Source organism: Elephas maximus, chromosome 15 (assembly GCF_024166365.1).
Source record: "Elephas maximus indicus isolate mEleMax1 chromosome 15, mEleMax1 primary haplotype, whole genome shotgun sequence".
In the NCBI taxonomy this organism is placed as follows: Eukaryota; Metazoa; Chordata; class Mammalia; order Proboscidea; family Elephantidae; genus Elephas; species Elephas maximus.
The window spans coordinates 43024212-43050562 of record NC_064833.1 but is presented as its reverse complement, the minus strand read 5'-3'; the positions used below and the strand labels follow the sequence as shown (position 1 = coordinate 43050562).

At 38.9% G+C, this 26351-nt stretch overlaps 1 protein-coding gene and 1 long non-coding RNA gene across 16 annotated transcripts in view; one reads left to right on the top strand and one right to left on the bottom strand.

Annotated features, from left to right (window-relative positions):
- LOC126059070 (uncharacterized) overlaps positions 1-9959 on the bottom strand; it is a 32152-nt gene extending 22193 nt beyond the window's left edge. The window contains exons 1-2 of the long non-coding RNA XR_007513355.1: positions 9893-9959; positions 7812-7953 (exon numbers count right to left, since the gene is read on the bottom strand). This is a non-coding gene — a long non-coding RNA (uncharacterized LOC126059070). The remainder of the gene's footprint in view (positions 1-7811; positions 7954-9892) is intronic.
- Positions 9960-10116: 157 nt separating this feature from the next.
- Positions 10117-26351, top strand: part of VPS13B (vacuolar protein sorting 13 homolog B) — a 915182-nt gene continuing 898947 nt past the window's right edge. For 13 of the 15 annotated variants that reach the window (XM_049854595.1, XM_049854593.1, XM_049854590.1 and 10 more), the window contains exons 1-2: positions 10117-10206; positions 10682-10860. In XM_049854595.1, the coding sequence (XP_049710552.1) occupies positions 10714-10860 (147 nt within the window). In that variant the 5' untranslated portion in view covers positions 10117-10206; positions 10682-10713. Of the gene's footprint in view, positions 10246-10430; positions 10521-10681; positions 10861-26351 lie in introns of those variants that run through there. The other 2 variants (XM_049854591.1, XM_049854592.1) reach the window with 2 other exon arrangements.

Sequence of the window (26351 nt, the reverse complement as noted above, 5' to 3'; positions counted from 1 at the left end):
GTTCCAGGATCCCATCCAGGATACCACATAAAATTTTGTGCTCCTCTTGGCTGTGATAGTTTCCTAGACTTTCCTTGTTTTTGATGGTCTTGACAGTTTTAAGGAGTATTGATCAGGTATTTTGTAGGAAGTCCCTCAATTCAGATTTGTCTCATGATTAGACTGGTTATGGGTTTCTGAGAGGAAGACCATAGAGGTAAAAAGCCTTTTCATTACATCTTATCAAGGGTACCAAACCCACTGCCGTTGAGTCGATTCTGACTCATAGCGACCCTATAGGACAGAACAGAACTGCCCCATAGAGTTTCCAAGAAGCACCTGGTGGATTTGAACTGCCGACCCTTTGGTTAGAAGCTAACCACTATGCCACCAGGGTTTCCTTATCAAGGGTACATGCCATCAATATGATTTATCACTGTTGATGTTGACCTTGATCACCTGTCTGACGTAGTGTTTGTCAGAGTTCTTCCCTGTAAAGGTGTTTATCTCCTCCTTTCCATGCTGTATTCTTAAGAAAGCCACTATGCCCAGCCCACACTTAGCTCCTATTCCTTGAGGGCAGAGTATATGTATAAATTATTTGGAATTCTTCTGCAAAGATTTGTCTCTTGTCCCTTATTTAATTGTGTTTTTACTCAAGCATTCAATTACATATAATTAAATATATTCATGTATATTTTATACTTTCAGTTATAATCCAATACTACTTTCAAAAAGTTTTTTGGCTCAAATTGTACCAGCTTTGGCTATTTGGAGCTCTTTCAGTTGGTTCCTGTGTCTCTTTGACATACCTACATCATTGTGTGTGTGTGTGTTTTAGCATTTCCTCACTTTCTAGCACTACAAGATGTTTGAAGCTCATCTTGTATATTTCTTTCCTCTATATTTTATTTTATCCTAGAAGCAACCATTTCTCTGAGGAGCTCTGGGTCTATTTACTGGAGAATGGTATTAAAAACCAAGATCTGCGTACTAGGTGTGATCATTGCTACTGGCATGTCATTGCTTCTTACCCATTGCCATCGAGTTGATTCCAACTCATAGTGACCCTATAGGCTAGAGTAAAATTGCCCCACAGGGTTTCCAAGGCTGTCAGTCTTTACGGAAGCAGACTGCCACATCTTTTTCTTGTGGAGTGGCTGGTGGGTTCAAACTACAGACCTTTCAGTTAGCAGCCAAATGCTTAACCACTGTACCACCAGGGCTCCTTGTCATTGCTGCTAGGTCCTCTTAACTGACAAACCAAGGAAATAAATGTGTGTATACTAATCCATGCACATATACATATCTATAAATATTTCTGTATATAACCATCTGTATCTATACTAAGCTAAACAGGTCTTTTCTTTCTTTCCTGTCTTTTTAATGACCTCTTGCTTTCTTCATGTGTGATGTCCTTGATGTCATCCCACAACTTGTCTGGTCTTAGGTCATTAGTTTTCAACCCGTCAAATCTATTCTTGAGGTTGTCTTCAAATTCAGGTGGGATGTACTCAAGGTTGTACTTTGGCTCTTGTGGACTTGTTTTAATTTTCTTCAGCTTCAACTTGAACTTAAAGATGAGCAATTGATGGTCTGTTCTGCAGTTGGCCCCTGGTCTTGTTCTGACTGATGATACTGAGCTTTTTCATCTTCTCTTTCCACAAATGTATTGATTTGATTCCTGTGTATTCCATCTGGTGAGGTCCATGTGTATAGTCGCTGTTTATATTGTTAAAAAAAGGTATTTGCAATGAAGAAGTCATTGGTCTTGCAAAATTCTATCATGTGATATCTGGCGTTATTTCTATTACCAAGGCCATATTTCCCAACTACCTAGCCTTCTTCTTTGCTTCCAATCACCAGTAATTATCATTGGATGTCCTGATTGTATGTTTGATCAATTTCAGACTGCGTAAGTTGGTAAAAATCTTCAATTTCCTCATCTTTGGCCTTAGTGGTTGGCACATAAATTTGAGACAGTAGTCATATTAACCAGTCTTCCTACTAGGCGTGTGGGTATTATCACTGACATAATTAGCCTGGCAAAATAGTAGAACAAAAAGATCTTTATATCTTATAAATATGATTGTAACTTTGTTCCTTTTAAATTTAGTGTAAATGATTAGCATAATCAAATGCCTGTAAATATATAAATGCCCGAAAAAGTAGGAGTTATGATTCTCAGAAAGTGTGATGTAAAGTTGAGAACTATTGTTCTAGTTGATAATTTTTAATCAAGTATTTCACATATATAAAGAAACACAAAGAACAGTAATACCTAATACCTATGTACTTAAAAAAAAAAATGTACTTACCAGCTATCAAATATTAATATTTTGCCTTATTTTAAAATAAAATACTAAAGATACTGTTGAAGTCCCTTTATTCACTCCCCCGTTTTATTTTTCCATCTCTTCCTCCTCAGAGATATTACTATCCTTAATTTGTTTTTTGTTCTCATGAAGGTTTTTTAATACTATTTCTACATAGATAAAGGAGTCCTCCTTTATCTATGTAGAGCCCTGGTGGTGCAATATTTGCATATTCAGCTGCTAATCAAAAGGTCCTTAGTTCAAATCCACCAGCAGCCCCAAGGGAGAAAAGACCTGGCCAATCTGCTCCCGTAAAGATTACAGCCAAGGAAACCCTATGGAGTAGTCCTACTCTGTCATATAGGGTCACTATGAGTCAGAAACAACTTGACAACAGAGAACAACAACAATAGATATGTAGCTATCGCAATATCTAGCATTGTTCAGAGTGCTATATATGTATATACACACATGATATACTATACTTATTCTGCTACTTTTTTCCTCAATATTACACTTTTTCAGATTTATTAATGCTAATAGGTAACTTTGTTCAGTTTTTTCAAACTGTGGATTGCAAACTATCAGTATTAGAAGCTGACAAAATCAATTCAGCAGGTCATAAACTGCTTGGAAACCCTGGTGGCATAGTGGTTAAGTGCTACGGCTGCTAACCAAAAGGTCGGAGGTTCGAATCCACCAGGCGCTCCTTGGAAACCCTATGGGGCAGTTCTGCTCTGTCCTATAGGGTCACAATGAGTCGAAATCGACTTGATGGCAATGTGTTTTTTTTTGTTTGTTTGTTTAAACTGCTTTGGAAAAAAAAATAATAGAAAATAGGATACATCCCATGTACTCACTCAGTTTAAGTATTGTTTTGTGAAAGTTCTGCTTAATTGAGTTATGGTATAAAATGTTTCTTACTGTAGGTAAAACATTTGAAAGTCATAGCTCTAGGTTATTCATTTTCACTACTGTGAAATACTCAATTATATATACTATAGCTTGACTCTTTTCCTGTTAACATTTCAGTTGTTCCACTGTTTTGCTCTTAGAAACAAAGCCTTCTTGTGCACATATGCAAGAGTTTCTTTACACTTACAAGTGGAATTGCTAGGTAATAGTGTATGTGCACCTTCAACTCTGCGAGATACTGCTAAATTCCTCGTCACTGTGGTTATACCAGTTTATATTCTCATTAACAGAGCAGTAGTTCCTATTGTTACACATCACTGACATTAGACATTAAAAATGTTGTCAATCTGATGGGAGTGACATAGCAGGTCATTACTGTTTTAAGCTGCACTTCCCTGAGTTTAATGAAGTTGAGCGTGTTTTCTTGTGATTACAAGGCTTTTTAGCTTCCTCATCTGTGAATGTCCCATTTTTCTACTGAATTATCTTTAACTTATAATTTATAGCTCTTCATAAAATCTTGGCTTCAGTTCTTTGTTAAACAATATACATCATAAACATCTTTATCCTGCCTGTGGTTCTATTTTAGCTTTAGTATGTTGTTGATGAACAAGCTTCTTTAAGGTATAAATCTTCTCAAGCTTTTCCTGTATAGTTTTTTGCTGTTTTTTTTGTCTGATCTTAAGAGATTTTACCTCTCTGAGGGTAATGATTTTTTCTATATTTCTTTTAGGAATTTTTGAAAATTTTTTTTCACATTTAGTTTTTAATTCATCAGGAACTTACTTTTGTGATTGTGAGCGGAGGCTGATGTACCATGAAACTAATGAAGCTTAAGCATCAGGTATCCTTACTTGCACAAGCCTCTTCTAAGGCCCTGGGCCCAGTAATTTGTTCATATGGGTTATAAGCTTTTACAAGATTTACAAAAGTGAAATATTTTGGTATTCCTTTTCTTAAAGAGAGATCCACAGATTGTTTCAGGCAACGAATTATGTAAGTTACATAAAATTTGTACTATATCCACAGGTGTGAAGTACAGATCTAATTTTTTGCCCAGATGGATACTAATTTTTCCTGTACTGGTTACTGAAATACTCAAATCCTTTCCCATTGATTTGTAATGCTGCTTCTGTCGTATATCGAGATTTCATATATATGAGTGCTCTATGCAGTCCTGTTGTCTATCCCTCCAATTTATTTTGATCTAGGTTGGTAGGAATGTTTCTTTCTTCAGATAGGTTCTTAAACTAGGCTATTCCACTGCTAGCAGCATCTATGTATTTTAGTGAGAATTACAAACAGGAAGTTTACTAATTTTGTTTGAAACTGTTCGGTTAGTAGAAAAGCACATTAAAATGTTTTGTAGTTGGGTAGAAGTTGGGATTCTACCTAGTTCTAGTGTTTGACACTCTGGAGAATCAGGAGAGATAAGAGATAATCTACTTCTTTAATAGATGGTAACATTAAAACTGATAACTTATGTCTTGACTGATTTTCTCACATAGTTCTAAATGCTTTTTTTAATGTCACACAACTTTATACACATTTCACTTAGTCATATTATATTTTAATTATTCATTTATATTTGATTCCAACAAGACAGAGCTCCTTCCATGTAGGCATACCTCAGTGCCTGGCATGGTATAGGCCACTTCATGTGCATTCAAACAGTGTCTTTAATGAGTGAATTCAAAATACCAAACTAACATATTTGAAGAACTTGAACCATTATTTCTGGTTTACTACAAATTGGCTATCCTCTGCCCAACTTCCATAGTGAGATAATGCCTATGCAGCTTGCACAGATACTCGTTTACAGTTGATGCTTAGGTTACATTAAAATTCTTTGTGTTTTAACTTTTTAGAAAGCTAGTCAGGAGTGCTTTCTAGAGCTAGTGTATATGACTTTAAATCCAGAAGACATTCGTTTTTGTTCTTATAATTCTATTGCAATAATTAATGTTCCTTTTTTCTTTTGTATCCATTTTTTCTTCTCAAAAGGGAAATGAATACTTGAAGTCAGAAGACTGGGACTGACTGGCTGTGACTGTTAGTTCACACTTAACCTTTCCCTATCTGAGCTTCCTCATCTTGCCATATGTTATACCCACCTTCTAGTTTGTTGAAAAATAAAAAAATGAAATAATATGTGGAAAAACGCTGTATAAATGTAAATTACTATTATAAGCCATTTGAAACTAAGTAATGGTAGAAGGCTTAAGAGTTGTTACTTAAATTTTGTTATAAATACAGTAAGGTATAACATGCAAATGAGCATACAATGGGTAACTCAGCAATGTCTAGGTATATTTTAAAATTTAATTAAAAATGATTATTATCATGAGTAAATCAAGTTACAATTTTAATGTTCCTGAACCAACAAAGAGCCCTGGTGGCGCAGTGGTTAAGAGCTTGGCTGCTAACCAAAAGGTTGGCAGTTCGAACTAATAGATTATGTTCAGCTCATGCTTACCATTCGCATCTACTTCTGACACACCACCTGTTGAAAACCCCATGGAGTACAGTTCTACGGTGACACACAAGGGGTGGGAGGCCTAAGTTGGAATCACCTTGACAGCAATCAATGCTATCACCTAAGAATTGGTTAAAATAATGCTTCCTGCTGTAACAGATTAAGCCGCTGAGATTTTGGGGTTTAACAGTAGTTTATTTCTCCATTATGTAAAATCCTAATAGACGTTACTAATGAGAGTGCACTCCTTTGGGCTGTGATTCAGACTCAGTCTCCTATTTTTTGTCCTCCTCGGTGGACCTTGGAGACATCTGTGGATCCTAATGGGTTTGCTAATGGGTGAAGACTTATATGAGCCAAGCCAGGAAATGGCCTAAATGGCCTAAATCACATTTAGGTGGTCAGAAGCCAACCACTTGACAACACCTGATAGTAAGAGAGCCTGGATAATAATCTAGGCCATGCACAGGAACAAAAGGAAAATGATTTGCTTTTCACTGAACAATTGTTATTCCGCTGAATAACTGTTAAAGTCAATCTCTGCCACAACCTATTAAATACCAGATAATAAGCAAGGTGCTAGGAATATACTCCCCATACTTGAAGATCTCATATATACACTACACATAATAGAAAAATAATCAGAAAAATAAGGATGAAAGAAAAGAGATGAAGGAAAGAAAAATGAATCACTTTTCATTTCAGCTTTTTGGATTTTCGAGACTTTCAAGTTTAAGCTGCTGTTGGTTTATTGATAAGATTTTTCCCTCATCCCCCAAAAGGAGTCTTTCTCTACCCTTTTCAGTCTTTCAAATACCACTCAAGCCTTTCAAAGCTTCACCTGACTCTGGAGAACTATTGCCTGTATAACCAATCTGCTTCACTTTTTATTTATGGGGAAAAAAAATCTTACAATAAAAAGACATATATAGTCATAGGAGGTCTGTAAATGTGACATTTAAAAAATCATTAGTAGTGAAACATATACAGTGAAAAAAAATTTATCTCGACTGCTTACAGAATAGGGCACAACGGTGCACAGGTTGAAAACCAATAATTTTTTTCTTCTAATTTTTTTTTATTGTACTTTAGATGAAAGGTTTACAGAGCAAGCCAGTTTCTCATTTAACAATACACATATTGTTTTGTGATGTTGGTTGCCAACCCCACAACATGTCAACACTCTCACCTTCTTGCCTTTGGATTCTCCATTACCAGCTTTCCTGTTCCCTCCTGCCTTCTCGTCCTTGCCCCTGGGCTGGTGTGCCCATTTAGTCTCGTTTTGTGTGCCTGTCTAATCTTTGGCTGAAGGGTGAACCTCAGGAGTGACTTCAGTGCTGAGTTAAAAGGATGTCTGGGGGCTACACTCTTGGGGTTTCTCCAGTTTCTGTCAGACCAGTAACTCTGGTCTTTTTTTGTGAGTTAGAGTTTTGTTCTACGTTTTTCTCCAGCTCTGTTTGGGACCCTGTATTTTGATCCCTGCCAGCGCAGTCGGTGGTGGTAGCCGGGCACTACCTAATTGTGCTGGACTCAGTCTGGTAGAGGCTGGGGTCATTGTGGTCCATTAGTCCTTTGGACTAATCTTTCCCTTGTATCCTTGGTTTTCTTTATTCTCCCCTGCTCCAGACAGGGTGGTACCAGTGGCATATTTTAGACGGCTGCTCACAAGCTTTTAAGATTTGGGTGAAATTGAGTTGATTATTTCCAATAAAAAACAAATCTAACCTCTTGGCATTCTTGCTATGCCTCTTTTCTATTGCAGTTACTGAACCTCTTTCAAGAAATAAATTTTAAATTCCTGGAAAGAGTTTTAGGAATTTTCACATTTACTTGTTATGATGCATTTTCAACGAAATGCAATGACGACATGGGTGTGCAGTTTAAGAACTTTATAAAGTCTATTTTCAAAATGCAGTGATAGGGGAACTAAAATGATATTGTCTGACCCCAGTGACCCAGACCTGATGAATTTTAGCTCTAGAAAGACCAAATTCAGGGGTATCCTTAACTGAAACTCATATGAATTCCCAAGAGGAGGTGATGAGGATGCCCCAGGAATTGGGAAGGAGGACGTGGAGATTAATGTGAAGGCAATGTTTGATCCTGAGCATCGTAGCAAACCTGACCCAGCAACTCCTTGTCTCATATTCCTGTGTCTCACTGCTGGTGAACTCCACGACCCACTGGTAGCAGCTGGCGTCAAAGTAAGGTCAGCAATCAAGATTGTGCAAGGAGGTGTTCTTTAGTCAGCATCTTCAATACTTCACCCTAAATCCATCATTGGTAAAGAACCTAATTTTACACAGAGGCTGCATCCATCTACAAAACTAGATCAACTCCAACCATGAGCTGGTGCACCAGGGCTTTGATTTGGGTTGTTCTGGTTCAAACCCCTGCTGAGAAGTTCCATTTCTCACAAGTTCCCAGGCCTTGCTAATGCTGCTGCTTAGGAGCCAATTCTGAGCACCACTAATAGAGCAGTGGGTCTCAACATTTATTATAAATAAGAATCACCTGGGGATCTTGTTAAAATGTAGATTCTGAATCTTACTTGGGTTGGAAATGCAAATTCTCAGCAGCAGTTCAAACGGAACTAACTGGTTTAAAGCCCTTTGGAGAACTCTTGTGGACTTCTAAACATGGAACTTACGTAGCCCAGGAAAAAGCTGGAAACCCTGGTGGCATAGTGGTTAAGCGCTACAGCTGCTAACCAAGAGGTCAGCAGTTCAAATCCGCCAGGTGCTCCTTGGAAACTCTATGGGGCAGTTCTACTCTGTCCTATAGCGTGCGTATGAGTCGAAAAAGCTGATGGTCCAGGTTAAGGTGGTCTCAAGTTACTCCTAAATGACAACATATGACAAAAAAGCCTACTTAAACCAGTTCTTTAATGGTACAATTGCTATCACATGTTACTAAAGAGATCTCAGCATTCTTTGAAGCTGAGAAGCACACAACAAATGTACTGGAGAAGTTATCTCCAATATGCAGGTACTGATCCCTACGAAGAAGTACTAAGGTTAGCTCCCAAGGAATTTCCTGATTTGTCAACTGCTGCAAACTACTGGAACAGGAAGAACACACCATCTTAAGGCGGCTTCCAAGCATCAGAATGCACCCCAGGTTCCACGATCACAATCCCCATGCTTGTTTGTGATCAACCAGAAGAATCCTATGTGGAGGGGATAACCTCTCCTCTACGAGTAAGGAAGATGCTGCTACCATCTTGAGCACTGGCATTAAAAAAAAAAAAAAAACGCACTGGTAAGTGTTTTCTTCAGAGGTTAAAATCAGAGAAGCTGGTCAAAAATTAGGAAGTGTACCCTATCCTATTCTTGTAAGCCTGCTGTATATTTTCCGATTTAGGCGTTTCAGTTCCTTGACCGCAAGTTACTGGATGGAAAAGTAATACACATCCACTAAAACCCAAACCAAACCATTGTGAGTGGAGGCAATTCCAACTCATAGTGACCCTATAGGACAGAACAGAACAGAACTGCCCCCGTAGCGTTTCCAAGGCTGTAAATCTTTACTGAAGCAGACTGCCACGTCTTTCTCCCCAGGAGACCAGCTGGTAAAACCAACACTGATCCTAAAACTCTGAATTCATTCCTTATCAGCCACTTCTTTTCGTTTTGTTTTTAGGCTTCTCATTTCCTTCGTTCTTCTGATATTCTCAGGGCCTTTTTGAAGTCCCAAACCAATCCGCAACCCAACGCTTCTCCACAATCTTCTCTAGACCATTCCTCCTCTGCTCTGCATATGCAAACATGGATTTTTTAAAATTTTATTGCGAAAATAACAGACCGCGTGGATTGGTCTACTCGTTTGGTCAAAACGCATTCTCCAAAATTGTACCTCTTAATCCTTACAAGGTCTTTTCCACAGCCACCCTGCCTCCAGCAAATAACCCCCAGATCTAACTTTAAATCCGCTCGAAGCTGCTCCAGGTGCCTCCCTACCTCGCTCCTCCTACCTGAGGCCTTATTGCCACTGCCCTCCCTACTGATCCCAAGCTCCTCCCAGGCTTTCCATTTCCTAAGAGGAAAAAGCGCCTCTCATCTCCCAGGGCTTCAAACAGTAGGACCCCCTTTCTACCTCTTCATCTGACCCGCAGCCCTCCGTGCTTCCCCACCCTGGCCCGACCTCCTCCTCAGAAACCGCCGCGGGTGCCTTAGTCTCACTAAAAAAAACCCAGTGCACTACTCACAGTAATGCTCCCTCGGAGATCCACTTCCGGATCTCCGGTGCCTCCGCTCTACTAGTCCGCCCCTACTCCCCGGGGCACTTGTTAGGGCTTTGTCCTCACCACTAGCGGGGTCGAAGTGGGGACGCAGGCTAGTGAAGCTGAAAAGTGTCTCTTCCGAGAGGATGCATGGAGTTGCTTTTCTAGCCTGACAAATCTGGTCCGGCTGCGGAATCGGGCGGGAGCGGTGGAGGGACAGTTTGTTTTGCGCACCGTTTGGGACACACCCGGAAGTGGTGCTCTAGAGGAGCTACGCCGCCGTCGCGAGCCGATGCCAGGTACCGGGAGGTGGAGGGGATGCCACGGTACTCTTTGGCGTGAGTGTCAGCCGAGGGTGGAGTGTGGCGGCTGGGCAGGAGCGGGTCGGGTTCTAGCTGTGGTTCTGCGGTGGTAGATCCGGCTGAGTTCCGGGAGGCGAGGGCCTCACGGGGCTGTTGGGCTAGTGACGGCGTGCAGCGCCTAAAGGGGGTTCCGCCTCACCTTATTCTCCCACTCCTGGGAACCACTCTCCTCAGGTTACTATCTCCTCCTCCCCACCTCGCCTGGCGGAGTTGAGGGGAGTTCTGCCAGTGAGGAAGACCCGGCTGGACGAGTGAGTCTACTTGAGGTTTCTCTGCTTCTGGGAGGAGGCGAGAGGCTGCACTGGTCGGGAGTGCTGCTTTTCGGTCTCTCCAATCCTTTCTGAAAATTACTTTTTCCTTCGCTGCATTCCGACTCAATTACTTCTGACGTTTCTGTCTTTACTCCTTTCAGCTTTTGACTTTGATCCCTCTGCACCTTAAAAGATGCTGGAGTCATATGTGACTCCGATTTTAATGAGCTACGTGAATCGCTACATCAAGAACTTAAAGCCCTCGGATTTGCAGCTTTCACTATGGGGTGGAGACGTTGTTCTCAGCAAGCTCGAATTAAAATTGGATGTGCTGGAACAGGTAAACTGTATAACTTCATTGACTGGAAACATTTTCAACTTGTTTAGAAGTAATCAGTTGTTTTCTTCTCCGACTTTATGCTTTAAAAAATTTACTTTTTCTGCTAACATATTTTAGAGTACCCTGAAACTGGAGACCTTACTTGACAGAATATGTTTTAGTTATGGTTTGTTCCTAGCGATGGTTTGTTAGGATTCCTAAAAGTTTTGATTGAAGGGAAAACAATTTCAGTTTTCTTGTCGGAATTATTCAGCCTCTTTGCTCAAGTCTCAGGCATCACCAGCTATGCTAATTTACATCTCCAAGATTCTGTCTGAAGAATCTTGGGAAATATTACATTCTCATTCTCCTTTTGGGGGAATGGAAGGGTCCCGAAGGCAGCAAGGCCTGCCTGTCTCAGTAGGAAGGAACTTCCTCTTGGAATCTGCATAGTAATGGGTAGGCGCAGCTGGAGAATAGCAGCAAAATTTTTCCTTAATCACATCTTTTTAGTTTCTTTTCTTTTTTTAACTTGAGGATGGTCTCATGCAAATGAACTGTCAACTTCGAAGTTCACATGTTCACTAATTTATTCAGTACATTTATTACACTAACATATGCTGGGGAACTCTGTTCATCTTGAGGATAGAAAAATTACCTGTGGAAACTCAGAAGAACCAGAGACCAACTGCTTTATAGTAGATGAGGGAAGAGTTCATCTGATGCTGATAGTTGCTAATTTTTATTTATGTTCCATTGCCTTTTCTGTTTTTGAATAATCTGGAGTTAGCATTAAGAAGTAATCCTTTCGGTTCTCTTCCCTTTCCTACCCGAGATTAATTCAGTGTCTTATTATTTTTATTTTGTTTATTGAGGCAGAAATCCTAAGTATACAGCTCAGTTTTTACATATGTGTACACATCTGTAACTACTATCCAGATAAAAAAAATAGACTATATACGGAAAAGGCTTCCCTGTGCTCTGTAGTAATCAGTACCCTCCACCTCCAAAAGGTATTACAATAATCTGACTTCTTTCAACATAGATAAGGAGCCCTGGTGGTGAAATTGTTAAGGTCATGGGTGCTAAACGAAAGGTCAGCAGTTCAAACCCACCAGTGGCTATTGGGAGAAAAGACCTGGTGATCTGCTTCCGTAAAGATTACAGCCCAGGAAACCCTATGGAGCAGGTCTGCCCTATCATGTAGGCTTGCTGTGGGTTGGAATTGACTCGATGGGACACAACAACATCAACACAGATAAGTTTTACCTGTTTTTTAAACCTCAAAGAATTAGAATCATACTCATTGTCTTCTTTCACTCAGAATGACATCTATGATTAACTCATGTTGTTACAAGAGCAGTAGTTTTTTTTATTGCTTTGTAGTATTCCATTATATAAAGATAATACAGTTTACTTATCTACTGTTGATAGACAATTGGGTTGTTTTTAATTTTTAGCTATTATGAGAAAGCTGCTGTGAACATTCTTTTACATGTCTTTTGGTGGACGTATTTATTGATTTCCGTTAGGAATATACCTAGGAGAGTGTCTTGGTCATCTAGTGCTGCTATAACTGAAATACCACAAGTGGATGGCTTTAACAAAGGGAAGTTTATTCTATCACGGTCCAGTAGGCTAGAAGTCCGGATTCAGGGCGCCGGCTCCAGGGGAAGGCTTTCTCTTTCTGTTGGCACTGGAGGAAGGTGCTTGTCATCCGTCTTCCCTTGATCTGGGAGCATCTCAGCTCGGGAACCTCAGGTCCAAAGGACATGCTCTGCTCCCAGGACTACTTTCTTGGCAGTATGAGCTCCTAGTGTTTCTCTGCTTGCTCCTCTCTTTTTTATCTCAAAAGAGATTGGCTGAAGATACTATCTAGTAGATTTCATCAGTATAACTGCCACTAATCCATCTCATTAGGAAACCTGGTGGCATAGTGGTTAAGAGCTACAGCTGCTAACCAAAAGGTCAGCAGTTTGGATCCACTAGGCGCTCCTTAGAAACTCTGTGGGGTAGTTGTACTCTATCCTATAGGGTCGCTATGAGTCGGAGTAGACTTGATGGCAATGGGTTTGGTTTGGGTTTTAATCTATCTCATTGTAGTGATAGGATTTGCAACACATAAGGAAATCACATCAGATGACAGAATGGTAGACAGTCCTACAATACTGGGAATCATGGTCCAGCCAAATTGATACACATGTTTTTGGGGGGACATAATTCAATCCATGACAGTGGAATTACTGGCTCATAGAGTAGACATATTTAACTTTAATTGTTGTCGTTGAGTTGATTTCGACTCATGGTGACTTCTTGCGTGCAGAGTAGAACTGCACCATAGGATTTTCAAGGTTATGCCCTTTCAAAGCAGATTGCCAGGCCTGCCTTCTGGGGTATCTTTGGGTGGGTTTGAGCTGCCAACCTTCCAATTAGTGGTTGAGCACTTAATCATTTGCACCACACAGGGACTCCTTAGCTTGAATTACCCCATTGTCATTGAGTCAATTCCAACTCACAGAGACCCTATAGGACTAGAGTAGAACTGCGCCATGGGGTTTCCAAGGAGCAGCTGGTGGATTCGAACTGCTGCTCTTTTGGTTAGGTGACGAGCTCTTAACCACTCTGCCACCTTAGCTTTAATAACCAAACCCAGTGCCGTCGAGTCGACTCTGACTCATAGCAACCCTATAGGACAGAGTAGAGCTGCCCCAAAGAGTTTCCAAGGAGCACCTGGTGGATTCGAACTGACAACCCTTTGGTTAGTAGCTGTAGCTCTTAACCACTACGCCACCAGGGTTTCCTTAGCTTTAATAGATCCTGCCAAATAGTTTTCCAAAGTGGTTGTTTCATCATAGTTTTACCAACAGTATGAGAGTCCCAGTGACTTCACATTTTTGCTACCACTTGTTATGTTTCTTTTAACTTTAGCCTTTCTCGTGGGTATGAAGTGATGTCACATTGTAATTTTAGTTTGCGTTTGCCCTGTGACTAAGGATGTTGAACACTTTTTCATATGCTTACTGGCTATTTGGATGTCTTCTTTTGTGAAGTATCTAAGTCTTTTTCCCTTTTTTAAAAAAATTGGATTTTCTGCCTTTTTCTTATTGATGTGTAGGAGTTCTTTATATATTTTGAAAGAAGTGCGTTGCCATATATGTGTTCTGCACGGGTTTTTTCCCATTCTGTGCCTTGTCTTTTTACTCTCTTAAAGGTGTCTTTTGATGAATAAGAGTCGATAATTTTATGGGAGTCCAATGTATTAATCTTTTCCTTTGTGGTTAATGCTTTTTGTCTTGTTTAAGAAGTCATTGTGTGCCCCAAGGAGATGAAGATATTCGTCTGTGGTTTCTCCTAGAAGTTTTACTGTATTCTGTGATTCACCTTGAATTAATTTTTATGCATGTGTGAACTAGTGGTCAAGATGCATTTTTTTCTATGAATATTCAGTTGATCCATAACATTGCTTGAACCATTCCTTCCCTACTGAGCTACATTAATCCTTTGTTGTAAATCAAGTGGTCATATGTGTGTGGATTCTTTTCTGAACTCTTTATTCTGTTCACTGGTCTATTTGTGTATTCTTTTGTCAGTCCTTTTTTCTGTAGTTTTTGTTGTAAGTCTTGATATTTCATAGTGTAAGTCATACAACTTTGTTCTTTTTTCCCCTTAAGATTGTCATAACTGTTCTGTGCTGTATTATGTTTTTGGATTAGCTAATTGTAGAATTAATTTCCAATAAGAAAGAAACCTGTTGGGATTTTACTAGGGTTACATCGACGAATTGACATGTTAACATATATTGAATTGGTGTAATACCGAGTTTTTCAATCCACATACAGAGTATTGCTTTTCTTATTTTTAGGCCTTTAATGCCTTTTCAGCAATGTTTTGAAATTTTCAAAGAGGTTTTACACATCTTTCATAAAATTTATTTATTTTTTGATAATATATATACCATCATTTGTCTAAAAATTTTATTCTATAATACATTTGTTGTCAGTATATAGGAATATAATTGATGTCAGTATACCAAAAACCAAAGCCATTGCCGTCAAGTCGATTCTGAGTCATAGTGACCCTATAGGACATGGTAGAACTGTCCTGTAGGGTTTCCAAAAAGCAAGTGGCTGGTGGATTCGAACTGCTGACCTTTTGGTTAGCAGCCTGAGCTCTTAACCACTTTGCCACCAGGGCTCCTCATGTTAGTATATTGACTGTCTATTTAGTGGGCTTTCTAACTTGTATAATACTTTATGGTAGGTTCTTTTGGATTGTCTGTGCACACTATCATGTCATCTGCAAGTAATGACAGTTTTATATCTTTCTAATGCTTGTAGCTTTAATTTCTTTTCATTATTGCACTGGCTAGGACCTCTTATACAATGTTGAGTAGAGGTCAGGAGAGTAGACATTCTTTTTTGCTCCCAATTTCAATGGAAGATATTCAGTGTTTTACCATTAAGCACGTTGTTAACTGTAGATATGCTTTAGGAAAAGCCTAAAATATTTACTGTCTGGCCCTTTATCCAAAATGTTTGCCCCTTCTTGCTCTAAATTACCATATTTAATGGCATAAAGGTGGATTCTTTTGTTATTTACTTTAGCATTTGCTTTTAAATGTCTATAGGATCTGTAGTGATGTCTCCATTCATGATCATTTGTATTTTCTTCATCAGTGTTGCTAGAATTTTATCAGTGTTATTAATCTTTTCAAAGCTAATTTTTTACTTAAAATTTTTTTCTATTATACTTCTGCTTTCTGTGTCATTTATTTTTGCTCTTACGTTTATAATTTCTGTCCTTCCACTTTCTTTGGGTTTGGTTTGCTATTCTTAGCTTTCTGAGGTGGAAGCTTAGGTCATTGATTTTTTTAAGTCTTTTCTACTCATTTACATGCATTGAACGCTATAAATTAAGCTGTGTCACACAGCATCTTATAGGTGTCTTTTCATTATCTTTTAGTTTAAAATATTTTATAATTTCCATTGTGATTTCTTTATTGATCCATGGGTTATTTAGAAGTGTGTTCCTTAATTGCATAACATTTGGAGATTTACTAATTATCCTTCTGTTATTCATTTCAAATTTAATTCCACTGTGGTCAGCGATTTATGATTTTAATACTGTAAAATTTATGACTCAGTATATGGTGTGTTTTTGTAAATGTGAACTTGATAAAAATGTGCATTCTGTAGTTGTTTTTACAGTGGTATATGTGCTTCATTTACTTCAAATTGGTTAATAGAATTCTTCCTATCTTTTAAATCCATATGGATTTTCATTGCTTGTTTTATCAACTATTAGAAATGTTTTAAGATCACCAGCTATGATGGAGAATTTGTCTGTTTCTCCTTTTTAGTTTTAAGTTTCACTTTATGTATCTTTTTATAGTTTACAGAGCAAACTAGCTCATTAGCAGACTAGCTTCTCAGGGTTTCTCCAGTCTCTGTCAGACCAGTAAACCTGGTCTTTTTTTTTTTTTTTTTTTGTGAGTTAGAATTTTGTTCCACATTTTTCTCCAGCCCTGTCTGGGACCCTCTATTGCGATCCCTGTCAGAGCAGTTAGTGGTGGAAACTGGGCACCATCTAGTTGTGCTGTACTCGGTCTGGTGGAGGCTGTGGTACTTGTAGTACCTTTGGACTAGTCTTTCCCTTGCGTCTTTGGTTTTCTTCATTCTTCCTTGCTCCAGACAGGACAAGACCAGTGGAGTATCTTAGATGGCCGCTAACAAGCTTTTAAGGCCCCAGACGCTACTTACCAAAATAGAATGTAGAGCATTTTCTTTATAGACTGTTATGCCAGTTGAACTAGATGTTCCCCGACACCGTGGTCCCTTCAGGGAGTTTGGATGCGTCTATGGAGTTTTCCTGACCTTGCCTTGGATAAGTTATGCTGACTTCCCCAGTTCACTTTATATATCTTCAAGTTATGTTACCAAGTTTGAAGCAGGCAGTCATGAAAGGGTTTTTAAGGGTTATTAACCATCCCATAATAGTTGTTTTTGAGGAAAGTCTACTCTTGCTACATTTTTGTTACAACTTTGACAGCACTTCACCATGATTAGTCAAATTCCCAGGTTTCTTCTCTTCTCCTGGCAGAAGGCCAAGGTGCAGGCGCACTGACTCTGAATCTACCTGCTGTATAACCTTCCTGGGGTGGCGATAGGAGCCATTGCCATTTTTTAGGGCTATGCGCAATATTTTTAGAGACATGTGTAAAAACTCATTCACTAAAATTATGCCGACTGTGCACGCGTCACAAGACTGAAGATCCTCCCTTTACTGTTCACGCATATGTGTGCCACTCCCTATAAAAAGAGCAAATCTGCCCTGGTTCAGGGAGCTAACAGCCTTAGGTCCTGAGACCATGCCTGTCTCCCGGTTTGTAAACTAAATAAACCTTTCTGTTCTTCCAACCATGTGTCTGGCTGACTTCAGTTCGTTAGTCTACTTGACAAGAACATAATATTTGATGACTTCAAGTACATACAAATTTAGCATTGTTAACAAGTTAGTGTCACTGAATTATGCATGTGGAAATAGTTGAATTGATGAATGTTGTGTATGTTTTCACCACATTAAAAATTTAGCAAACAAAAATTTAGTATTGTTATATTAGTAATTCTTTTTGCCTTAGTCATTTCAATTGTACATTTTAAAAGTTATTCTTTCAGTTACTTACCCTAAAGATTAGAAAATGCTTATTTGACTTACTAAAATCTACCCCAAAGTACTACTTTTACCATTTCCTAAAAAAATACAAAACTCTTATAGCAGTTTAGCTGCGTATACACTTTTCTTGCTTTTTTAAAGTATTGTGGTCCTTCTTTCTCCTGTTTTGAGTTTAGTTTTTTCTTCTTTTCCTACTTGTTTTAGGTGAGAATTTAGCTTATTAAAGCATTTCATCTCTATTATTATATAAATTTCCCTCTAAATACTGTTTTAGCTGCATCCCATAAATTTTGGTATGTTGTATTTTTTCATTCAGTTCAAATGTTTTCTGATTTCCCTGTGATTTCTTTTACACGTTGGTTACTTAGGAGTGTGTTGTTTCTTTCCACATGTTTGCATTTCCCCCAGATTTTCCTGTTACAGATTTCTAATTTTATTCACTTGTGGTTGGAGAACATACTTGATTGAGGGTTAAAGTCATTGAGGTTTGTTTATGGTCTCACATATGGTCTATCCTGTAGAATGTTTTTTTTGCATTTGGAAGACTATAATTCTGTTTCTGTTGAGTGGAGTGTTCTATAGATGTCTGCTACATCTCATTAATTTATAGTTTTGTTCAAGTCTTTTATTTCCTTGTTGGTTTTCTTTCTAGTAATTTTATCCACAATTGAAAGTGGCTATTGAAGTCTCCAATATTATTGCTGAATTGTCTATTTCTCCCTTCATATCTATCAGTTTTTAGTTTATGTATTTTGGTCCTCTTTTTTTTTTTTAATTATTAGGCACATATGTGTTTTTAATTGTTATATCTTCCTGATGGCCTTCCCCTTTCATCATTATAAAATGTCATTTTTTGGCTCTTTTAAAAATACTTTTTCTCAAAGTCTGTTTTGTCTGATATTAGTATAACCACTCCAGTTTTCCTGTGGTAGCTGTTTGCATGGTATATCTTTTTCAATCCTTTTATTTTCATTCTGTTTGTGTCTTTGAATCTAATGTGTGAACGTATAGCTGGATCATATTATCGGTTTGACAACCTCTGTGTTTTGATTGGATTATTTAGTCTGTTCCCATTTAATGTTATTTGAAATGTGAATATTTTCTAATGTAGCACTTGAATGATGTTTTTTACTTTCTGTTTTTAGTGGTTACTGTAGAGTTTACCATATATATCTTATCAGAATCTGCTTCAGATTTATACTACCTTATTTCCAGTAATATAGAGATATATTATTCTTATTTAGTTCTACCTCCTTTCCCCCTTTTTGTGGTATTATTGTTAAACATATTGCACCTATTAATATTATAAACCCAACAATACATTATTATAGTTATTACTTTGCCGTTTGTTGTCATTTTCTTAGCCCATTATAGCTTTGCTGTAACTCACTTTCTCTGTGCCATTATTTTCAAATATATCACACATTTATTTCTATATGTTATAGGCCCAACAATACTTTCTGTATATATTATTTTATACAGTTGCTTTTCAAATCAGTTAAGAGAAAAAGGAGAAAACTGTATGGATTTATAGTGCCTTTTATAATTACATAATTACTGGTGTTCTTTGCATGGATTTGTGTTACCATCTGGGGTCAGTTGCGTTCAGTCTTAGGAACGTCCTTTAGTATTTATTGTAAGTTGGGCCTGTTAACAACAATTTTCTCTGTTTTTATTTCTCTGTGAAAGTCTCTTATTTTGATTTCATTTTACTTTTTTAAATTGTGGTGGAAATATGTATAACAAACATTTGTCATTTCAGCATTTTTTTTACCGTTCGTTATCGCTGGTAAAATTTGGCCTCTATACATCTTCCAATTCAGATATTTCACTGTAAGTGGTATAATACAATATTTGTTCTTTTGTGACTGACTTAATTCATTTAGCATAATGTTTTCAAGGTTCATCCAAGTCGTAGCATGTATTAAGACATCATTTCTCTTTACAGGTGAGTAATGTTCCATTGCACCACTTGTCTGTCAGTTTGTTGTACTGTGGTGGCTTGTGTGTTGCCACGGTGCTGCAAGCTGTGCCACTGGTAATTCAAATACCAGCAGGGTCGTCTCTGGTGGACAGGTTTCAGTGGAGCTTCCAGACAAAGACAGACTAGGAAGAAGGACTTGGCAGTCTACTTCTAAAAAAACTGACAAGTGAAAACTTAACGAACAGCAGTGGAACATTGTCTGATACACTGCGGGAACATGAGCCCCTCAAATCGGGTGCCCAGTCCAAAGAAAGGGGATCCAACAGAATGCAGAAATTATCAAACAATATCATTAATACCACATGCCAGTAAAATTTTACCAAAGATAACTGAAAAATGGTTGCAGTAGTACATGGACAGGGAACTGCCAGAAATTCAAGCCGGATTCAGAAGAGGATGTGGAATGAGAGATAGCATTGCTGATGTCAGATGAATCTTGGCTGAAAGCGGAAAATACCGGAAGGATATTTTCTTGTGTTTATTGACTATGCAAAGGCATTCAACTATGTGGATCATAACAAATTATGGATAACATTGTGAAGAATGAGAACTCCAGAACACTTAATTGTGCTATGAGGAACATGTTCCTAGACCAAGGGACAGTCGTTCATATAGAGCAAGGGGATGCTGCAGGGTTTAAAATCAGGAAAGGTGTGCATTAGGGTTGTATCATTTCAGCACACTTATTCAATCCGTAAGCTGAGCACATAATTAGAAAAGCTGGACTGTATGAGGAAGAATGGGGCATCAGGATTGGAGGAAGACTCATTAACAACCTGCAATATGCAGATGACACAATATGCTTGTGGAAAGTGAAGAGAACTTGAAGTACTTACTGATGAAGATCAAAGACCAGAGCCTTCATTATGAATTACACCTTGTCATGTATTGAATTGTGTCCCCCAAAAATACGTATATCAATTCAACTAGGCCATGATTCCCAGTATTGTGTGATTGTCCATCATTTTGACCTCTGGTTTATGATCTTGCTATGTGTTACAATTCTACCTCTATGACGTTAATGAGGTGGGATATGTGACAGTTATGTTAATGAGACAGGACTCAATCTATGAGATTGGTATCGTGGATTGAATTATGTTCCCCCAAAAATGTGTGTATCAGTTTAACTGGGCCATGATTCCCAGTGTTGTGTGATTGTCTTCTATTTTGTGATTGTAATTTTATGTTAAAGAGGATTGGGGTGAGATTGTAACATCCTTAGTAAAGTCACATCCCTGATCCAATGTGTGGCCTGCACCACCTTTTATCTTACAAGAGATAAAAGGAAAGGGAGGCCAGCAGAGAGTTGGGGACCTCATATCACCAAGAAAGCAGTGCTGGGAACAGAGTGAGTCCTTTGGACCCGGGGTCCCTGCATGGAGAAGCTCCTAGTGCGGGGAAGATTGATTAGAAGGCCGTCAGAGAGAGAAAGCCTTCCCCTGGAGCTGATGCCCTGAATTTAGACTTTTAGCTTACTTCACTGTAAAGAAATAAATTTCTCTTTGTTAAAGCCACCCACTTGTGGTATTTCTGTTATAGCAGCATGGGATGACTAAGACAATTGGATTGTGCACTGAGCCAATATCTTTTTTTTTTTTAATAATTTTTATTGTGCTTTAAGTGAAGGTTTACAAATCAAGTCAGTCGCTCACATAAAAACTTATATACACCTTGCTACATATTCCCACTTATTCTCCCCTCCATGAGACAGCCCGCTTCTCGCTTCCACTTTCTCTTTTCGTGTCCATTTTGCCAACTTCTAAGCCCCTCTACCCTCCCATCTCCCCTCCAGGCAGGAGGTGCCAACATAGTCTCAAGTGTCCACCTGATCCAAGTAGTTCACGCCCCACCAGCATCCTTCTCCAAACCATTGTCCAGTCCAATCCATGTCTGACGAGTTGGCTTCGGGAATGGTTCCTGTCCTGGGCCAACAGAAGGTCTGGGGGCCATGACCACCGGCGTCCTTCTAGTCTCAGTCAGACCATTAAGTCTGGTCTTTTTATGAGAATTTCGGGTCTGCATCCCACTGTTCTCCTGTTCCCTCAGGGGTTCTCTGTTGTGTTCCCTTTCAGGGCAGTCATCGGTTGTAGCCGGGTACCGTCCAGTTCTTCTGGTCTCAGGATGATGTAGTCTCTGGTTCATACAGCCCTTTCTGTCTCTTTGGCTCGTTATTACCTTGTGTCCTTGGTGTTCTTCATTCTCCTTTGATCCAGGTGGGTTGAGACTCATTGATGCATCTTAGATGGCTGCGTGCTAGCGTTTAAGACCGCAGACACTACTCTTCAAAGTGGGATGCAGAACGTTTTCTTAATAGATTTTATTATGCCCCTTGACTTAGATGTCCCCTGAAACCATGGTCCCCAAACCCCTGCCCCTGCTATGCTGGCCTTCAAAGAATTCAGTTTATTCAGAAAACTTTGCTTTTGGTTTAGTCCAGTTGTGCTGACCTCCACTGTGTTGAGTGTTGTCCTCCTTCCTTTCACCTAAAGCAGTTCTTATCTACTATCTATTTAGTAAATACCCCTCTCCCGCTCTCCCTCCCTCCCTCCCCCATCTCGTAACCACAAGAGAGTGTGTTCTCAGTTTAAACTATTTCTCTCTCTTTTTTTTTTTTTTTTATAATAGTGGTCTTATACAATATTTGTTCTTTTGCAGCTGACTAATTTCACTAAGCATAATATCTTCCAGGTTTCTCCATGTTATGAAATGTTCCATAGATTCGTCACTGTTCTTTATTGATGCATAGTATTCTATTTTTTTTGGTATTCCATTGTGTGAATATACCATTATTTATCCATTCATCTGTTGATGGGCACCTTGGTTGGTTCCATCTTTTTGCTCTTGTAAACAGTGCTGCAGTAAACATGGATGTGTATATATCTGTTTGTGTAAAGGCTGAGCCAATATCTTTTCAGATATAAAAGAGAGAAACCAGCAGAGAGACAGGGGGACCTCATACCAAGAAAGCATCGCTGGGAGCATAGCACGTCCTTTGGTCTTGGAGTTCCTGTGTGGAGGAGCTTTTAGTCCAGGGGAAGATTGATGACAAGGACCGTCCTCCAGAGCTGACAGAGAGAAAGCCTTTTCCTAGAGCTGACGCCCTGAATTTGGACTTCTAGCCTATTAGACTATGAGAAAATAAATTTCTCTTTGTTGAAGGCATCCACTTGTGGTATTTCTGTTACAGCAGCACTAGATGACTAGTGCACACCTGAACATTAAGAAAACAAATTCTCACAGCTGGACCAATAAGCAACAGGACCACACCTTCCACCTAGCCACTCATGGGCAGCCATGAACCCCCTACCTTGTGTAGCACATAACCCCGTAGTGTAGCCAGATACCTATGGCTGCTGCAGTCACACTTATGTAGCCCTGCCTGTCTAGGACTGTATGTGAGAGACTGCACCACACACTTGGTGACTGACAACCTGGACTCCTGAGCTGAATCCACACAAGAAAATTAAATGGACTCCTGGGCTGATACACCTAGTAGCAGCTCTAGCCACCTTGTGGCAGAACGTGAGAGCTTCAAAGACACCAATAACCAATGTAGCTCACACGCTGAGCCTATCTGGCCAAAACAAAACAAAATGCTAGGAAACAGTAAGCAAACATAACAGTATATAAATATAACTTACTGATTGCTCGGAGACAACAGTCAGTATCAAATCACATAAAGAGGCAGATCATTATGGCTCCAGCAAGTGAACAAAACAAAGAACTAGGAAACCTCCCAGAGGAAGAGGCCTTAGAATTTGGAATTACTGGAGATAGAATTCAAAAAGACTAATATACAGAGAGCCCTTTGAGAGATCAGGAAGGAGATGAGGCAAAACACAGAACAAGCCAAGGAACACACAGACAAAGCAATAGAGGAACTTAAGAAGGTTATATAAGAGCAGAATGACAAATTTAACAGGCTGCAAGAAACAGAAATCCAAAAGATAAACAGTAAAATTTCAGGATTAGGCAACTCAATAGAAAGTCATAGGAGCAGAATTGAGGTAATGGAAGTTGGAATTAGTATGATTGAAGATAAAGCACTTGGCACCAATTTACTTAAGGAAAAATTAGGTAAAGAATTAAAAAAAATGAAGAAACTCTAAGAATTATTTTGGACTCTGTTAAGAAGAATAATCTATGAGTGATTGGAGTACCAAAATGGGGGGTGAGAATAATGAAAATACAAAGAATTGTTGAAGATTTGCTGGTGGAAAACTTCCTTGATATCGTGAAATATGAGAAGGTATCGATCCAGGAAGCTCATTGAACCTCACACAGGGTAGATACTAAAGAGAAGTCACCAAAACATATTATAATCAAACTTGTGAAAACCAAAGATGAAGAGAAAATTAAGAGCAGCTAGGGATAAACGAAAACTCACCTTCAAAGGAAAGTCAATAAGACTAAGCTTTGACCACTCAGGGGAAATCATGTGGGCAAGAAGGCAGTGGGATGACATATCTGAAGTCTTGAAGGAAAAAAAATTGCAGCTGAGAATTGTATATCCAGCAAAACTGTCTCAAATATGAAGGTGAAATTAGGACATTTCCAGAAAAACAGAAGTTAAGGGAATTTTTAAAAAGGAAACCAAAATTATAGGAAATACTGAAGGGAGTCCTACGACTAGAGAACCAGTGATATCAGATAACAACCCAAGACTAGAAGACAGGGCTGAATAACCAGATATCAACCCACACAGGGGGTGTCTTAGTCTTCTAGTGCTGCCATAACAGAAATACCGCAAACGGATAGTTTTAACAAAGAGAAATTTATTTCCTCACAGTAAAGAAGGCTAGAAGTCCAAACTCAAGATGTCAGCTCCAGGGGAAGGCTTTCTCTGTCAGCTCTAGTAGAAGGTCCTTTTCCTCCTCAGTCTTCCCATGGCCGAGGAGCTTCTCATGCACAGGGACCCCAGGTCTAAATGACACGCTCTGCTCCTGATGCTGCTTTCTTGGTGGTATGAGGTCCCTGACTTTCTGCTTGCTTGCCTTTTATCTCTTGAGAGATAAAAGGTGGTGCAGGCCATACCCCAGGGAAACTCCCTTTACCGTGGATTGGGGAGGTGACCTGAGTAAGGGTGGTGTTAGAATCCCACCCTAATCCTCTCAACATAAAATTACAGTTACAAAATGGAGGACAACCACACAATACAGGGAATCATGGCCCAGCGAAATAGATAAATTTTCTGAGGGACATAATTGTTCATGACAGGAAGGCACAAAAATGAGTAAATAAAACATTTAAAAAATTACAGAATTATGTTTCAAAAGTGGGAATTGAGAATTAAAAGGAAATCATTTGTGGTTCTGTTAAACAAGATCTGCTGTTATTAAAAAATAATGTGTGAGTATATTGTCATTTAGGTCTCACAACAGCCTTGTGATGAGGAAACGGTATGGTTTATAGTCAGATTAATATAATTGGACCTCCAACATGGACCCTGTGGTTAAATATCCCATGTTCTAATATACAATGCTGTCTCTTGTATTAATGTTTAATTAGTAGCTCATTGAGCATTTTAATGATACTAAGGCCTTGAGTTTGATTCAGGCATCCTTTAACTTTGTCCTGAGAAAATCTGATTGTACCCGTGGACTACCACACTTGATAGCCATTTTACAAATATATCACTGTCGCACAAGTCAGGGGGTGTTAGAGGTGAAATGTAATTTGCTCATTGTCCAAATATATGCATAACCAGTGGAAATATATCCAGTGCTCATAATGGACATATTCAGGCAGTGTAGTAGTGGTTATTAATGTTAAACTGTTTTACAATTTATATTTTTTGTTGTTGAGAATATACACTGATTTAACTTTCTCTATTTGTAGAATTCAGTGACATTAATTACATTCTTTTAGTTGTGCAACTGTTCTCATCCTCCTTTTCTTTCTTGTTTCTCCATTACCCCTTTGTTTCCTATATAATCTTTCAGGTCGCTGTTGTTAATTTGATCCCATATAGATATGCCTTAAAAGAGCTCAGTGCTTAAAGCAGACATTCTTTACTAGTTAAGCTAAACTAGTGTTTGGTTTTAAGAAGACTTCTGGGGATGCTTTTGGTTTAAGTTCTAAGTTTAAAGATTATCTCAGGGCAGTAGTTTCAGGGGTTCATCCACCCTCCGTGGCTCCAGAAACCTGGAATTCCATTTGGTTTTGAAATTCTGCTCAGCATTTACCATTTTGACCAGAATTTTTCTATAGAGGCTTTGAACAAGATGTTAAGTAATGGTAGCCAGCAGGCACTATCCAATTCTTCTCTTCTCATGGCAAAGGGGACAGTTGTTCATGGAGGCTATTAGCCACATATTACATTTCTTCCTCGTGTTCTAATAGTGGTTATTCTTGCAACTACTAAATATTTAGTTTTGAATCCTGGCTTTTCTAGTTGAGTCTCCTGGAGAAATTACTTGACCTTTTCCATGCCTCAGATTTTATATCAGTAAAGTTGGGATGTGGATCATAATAAATTATAGACAACACTGTGAATGATGGGAATGCCAGAATACTTAATTGTGCTCATGTGGAACATGTACATAGACCAGGAGGCAGTCGTTTGAATGGAACAAGGTGATACCACGTAGTATAGAATCAGGAAAGATGTGTGTCAGGGTTGTACCCTTTTACCGTACTTAATTTGTATGCTGCACATATAATCTGAGAAGGTGGACTATATGAAGAAAAACGGGGCATCAAAATTCGTGCAAGACTCATTAACAACCTGCTATATGCAGGTGACACATCCTTGCTAGCTGAAAGCGAAGAGGACTTGAAACACTTACTGATGAAGATAAAAGACTACAACCTTCAGTATGGGCTGCACCTTAACATAAAGAAAACAGAAGTCCGC